The 4,256-nt window shown below is 41.8% G+C and overlaps 1 protein-coding gene across 1 annotated transcript; it reads left to right on the forward strand.

Moving 5' to 3' along the window:
* Window positions 1-13: 13 nt before the first annotated feature.
* Window positions 14-3,489, forward strand: LOC126496287 (melanoma-associated antigen B4-like). Its single transcript, XM_050133817.1, has 2 exons — window positions 14-133; window positions 2,057-3,489. Exon 2 carries the CDS (start codon window positions 2,062-2,064, stop codon window positions 3,064-3,066), a length of 1,005 nt encoding a protein of 334 aa, XP_049989774.1. The 5' UTR covers window positions 14-133; window positions 2,057-2,061; the 3' UTR covers window positions 3,067-3,489.
* The last annotated feature ends 767 nt before the right edge of the window (window positions 3,490-4,256 follow it).

The raw sequence follows: 4,256 nt of genomic DNA on the forward strand, positions 1-4,256 counted from the left end.
TTTTTTTTGAGATAGTTTTTCTCTGTAGCTTTGGAGCCTCTCCTGGAACTACTCACTCTGTTGTCCAAGCCAGTCTGGAACACACAGAGACCCACCTGCCTTTTCCTCCAGACAGCTGGGAGGGACTAAAGGGGTGAGCAGCCACCATCCAACTATCTGGATGGATTTTTTTGTTTTTGTTGTTGTTTGTTTATTTGTTTTTTCGAGACAATATTTCTCTGGTTAGCAGTCCTAGCTGTCCTGGAACTAGCTGTTGTAGAGCAGGCTGACCTCGAACTCACAGAGATGCACCTCCCTTTTATATTCTCCCAAACTATTTTTAAGAATCAGAAGTGGAGCCCAGCAGTGATGGCACAAATCCCAGCATTTGGGAGGCAGAGTCAGGCAGATCTCTGTGAGTTCAAAGCCAACCTGGTTCTCCAAAGCGTGTTCTCGGTTCCAGGACTACTAGGGCTATTATACAGAGAAACCCTGTCTTTTTAAAAAAAGGAAAAAAAAATCAGAAATGGAAGGATAGACAGCACAGCTGGTGTCTAGTGTTTCCTTAGCATTCATGAAACCCTAGGTAAAGTGGCAAAGACATCAAAAGCAGACGTTAAATATAAATAATTAACATGGAAGAGTTAAAGCCTCCTGTCAATACTCTCCTGTACCGTTAGGAAGAAGTAAGAGGATAATGAGAAATTGACCAGGATGAGCAGTAAAGAAAGCCAGGAAATACAGCAGTGGTTGAGGGAAGCAGGGAAGATTATGATACGAGGTGTGCATGTCAGGAACTTTACAGCAGTTCCCGTAACTTCACCAAATGAGTGCAGACAAAGAAAAGGGTCAGCTTCAAATGTCTGAGCAGGATACTAACATGCTGGCTGAATGAAAACTGAAAACAAACACATAGCACAGGGACATTTAAAATGTCCTGAATTAGAATCTGGAAGTGTGACAGCCCTCTGTGCTCCTCTGAGCCTGTTCTCTGAGAAGGGACAGCCTTGGTCTCCTATAGGCCCACTTTAGCCTTGGTTTCCAGTACCTGACATCAGTGAAGATATATAGAGGAGAGGAAATCATTTCCAAAATAACGGGGCCACTCCAAGTCAGGCTCTATAGTGTGACTAGGAAATGTACACCTGTCGTAACTAGCCACAGGCTCTGTTCCCAAGGCATTGTCAGCACAAGAGGGCAAAGGTTAGCTTTGTGAGATTCAGCATCCCCATCACATCTTGTGTGTGGGTAATCTGGATTTTCTTAGTGCGTGTGTATATTTGTATGTCCCAGTGTGAATGCGTGCTTGTTGAAACCAGAGGCCTAAGTAAGGTCATTGTTCCTTAGGATCTATCTGTCTTGTGTTTAAGATGTGCTCTTTTTATATCCTGCATCTGGAAAAAGACTGGCTTTGCTGGTTCCAGAGCCCCAGGCATCCTTCTGTATCTATCCCAGCACTAAGATTGCAAATGCAATCCACCATTCTTTGCTTTGCTTTTACACATGGAGTCTAGGTTTCAAGCTCAGGTTTCCAAGCAAGCTCAATAGGGTTTGTGCTACCATCCCGGCCCATTCAATGTTTCTTGTTTTCAACCCAAAGGTAAATTCCTTTGTCTGATACTGTAGGGTCCAGTGAAAAGGAAGGTGGTGTTTCTATGTTTAACATGGAGCCTAGGAAATAACTGGAAGTAGGGTTGAAGGCACCAAAGAGCCTTTGATGGACAATTACAGAATTCTCAGCACTCTAAGCAGTTATTTCAGTAGAGTGAGCCCTCCTGAGCTCTTCTCTAGGCTCATGGGCATCTTCTCTACGGCAAGGTGAGTGGAACAGTTCTGGATTTGAATAGAAATAAGAGTACTCAGACACCCCTCTAAGTCTGAATTAATGGAATCTGGTCAGGAAAACAAAAGCCCAGTGTATTCTCACAGCAATGTTTTCCTCAAAATATGGGAAAGGAAATGTCAGGGAAATCCAAGGTGTTTGAAATCTGTCAAAAAGGGCTTGTAGTATGTTATTTTTCTGATCTAGATAACAAGATCATCTGCTCAAAGTAGTGCTTTCTCTTACTGACTACAGCCATCATGCCCAGAGGAAAGAAGAGTAAGGCCCGTGCTCGAGAGAAACGTCGCCAGACCCAAGGTGAGACCCACAGGCTAAATGATGCTCCATCAAAGGCATCAGAAAAAGGAGAGTCACTTGCCTGCTCTGATCAAGCTTCAGAAGATGCTCAGCCAAGCACTTCTACTGCTGGCTTCCCTCAGGGTAAGGCACTCTCCACCACTGCTAGTGAAAGCATGGCCCAGAAAATGTCTGATAAAAGTGCAAAGGGCAAAGAAGAGCAAAATGGGTCTTCTCTTAGGGCCCCACTCTTCAGTAGAAGCACAAAGATGGATCTTCTATCAAGGAAGACAGGAATGCTAGTGGAGTACATGCTTTGCAAATACAAAGTGCAGCAGCCCATGAAGAGGGGAGAGATGCTCAAAGTTATCCACAAAAGGTTCAAGGAACACTTCCCCGAGATCCTCAAGAAAGCCTCCTATCGTCTGGATATGGTCTTTGGCATTGAGCTGAAAGAAGTCCAGCCCAATGGTCAGTCCTACATGCTTGTGAGCAAGCTAGATTTCGAGGATGATGGAAGTATGAGCAATGAGCTAGGTGTTCCCAACAGGGGCATTCTGATCCCTCTCCTAAGTGTGATCTACCTAAATGGCTACTGTGCCCCGGAGGAGGATGTCTGGCATTTCCTGAATGCATTAGGAATCTATGATGGGGTCCCACATCTCATCTTTGGAGATGTCAGGAAGCTCATCACTGAAGATCTGGTACAGGAAAAGTACCTGGTATACCGTCAGGTTCCTAACAGTGATCCTCCATCCTATGAGTTCCTGTGGGGCCCGAGAGCCTATGCTGAAACCAGCAAGATGAAAGTGATGGACTTTTTAGCCAAGATGAGTGAAACCACGACTGAGGATTCCTCATCTCGTTATGAGCAGGCTTTGATTGAAGAGGAAGAGAAAGCCCAAGCTGCAGCTGCAGCCAAGTCTGGCACTAAAGGCAAGGCCAAGGGACATACTAAGACCAAGTAAAGTAATCGTACTCACAAGTGAGGTATGAGGTATCCTCTGTTTATGATTGAAAAGTTCTGTTCATATTTTTGCAGATAAGCTGTTGATAATCTTTTGAAGGACTTTTAGCAAAGTTTGAACTTGGGGTTAAATGTACTCAGATAAATTTTGTAGCCAGTTCCTTCACTGCTGTTTGTCAAGTTGAATGTTCACATTTAGAAATACAAATTGGAATTTTACATAAAACTTTGGTGGTGCTATGTCAAAGTAACATGGCATTAATAGAGGAAGAATCTTGGACATAGCAAAATCGGGAGTAAAATATTTGAAAATGGACAAGAGTGAAAGCTGGACATTTGTGGTTTACTGTTTGTTTTTTCAAGCTTAAGAAATGTACACTTGCATTTGTTTTTTTTTATATTAAAGAATGCCTGTGAAATTTAATCACAGTGAATCAGATCCCTTTTTTGTTAAGGTGGATGCTCTCCCTAAACAGTAGTTAAACATCCAGTCTTGGGGAGTCTTCAGACTTTCTACTGAGGATGTTTATTGAAAATAGGTCTAGCATCTGCCCATGCAGTGGATGATTCTAGAAGGTCTCATTGTGCATGAGAATGAAAGGTAATCTCTTCCCAATGAAGAAAAAAAGCAAGTTTTTTTGTGGCATTAGACAGAAAACATTTTAAGGTGTTTTCATTAAAAAAATTTCTGATTGTTAATTTTATTGCAATTTCAAATGTTGTATACTCTGTGGCATCTAAATTTAGACATTAATTTAGAAAAGTAATCCCAGTGGATGGGTAGCAATGATTCAAATCAAAATGCTCCTATTATGATCCCTATGTATTTTGTCCCTTTCACAACGGAGTTTTTATTAGTTGAAGAGCAGAGTATACAGACATTTCAATTCTGAAAACGTGTACCTAAATTCTGAAGTCATACATTGTGTTCACATACCCTAAAGAGCCATGTGTTGTTTCTCTTTGAACTTACTCCAGTGATGTTCCAGCCTACAACTTGGCAAATTTTCCCTACAACCTCACATAACAATCAAATCTCATAATCCTTCATTCCACTGATTCACAGTTTTATGCCACACACTGTATATACTCAAAAGTTCCATAGTTCACAAGTTTTAGGAAAATGGACTGCCATGACAGAAACATTTGAAGTTCTGAAAGTTCTGAGAGGAGTGTTTTTTTTTTTTTTTT

The sequence above is a fragment of the Alexandromys fortis genome, unplaced genomic scaffold (genome assembly GCF_014885135.2).
Source record: "Alexandromys fortis isolate MF-2015 unplaced genomic scaffold, M_Fortis_MF-2015_v1.1 scaffold_2373, whole genome shotgun sequence".
Lineage (NCBI taxonomy): Eukaryota > Metazoa > Chordata > Mammalia > Rodentia > Cricetidae > Alexandromys > Alexandromys fortis.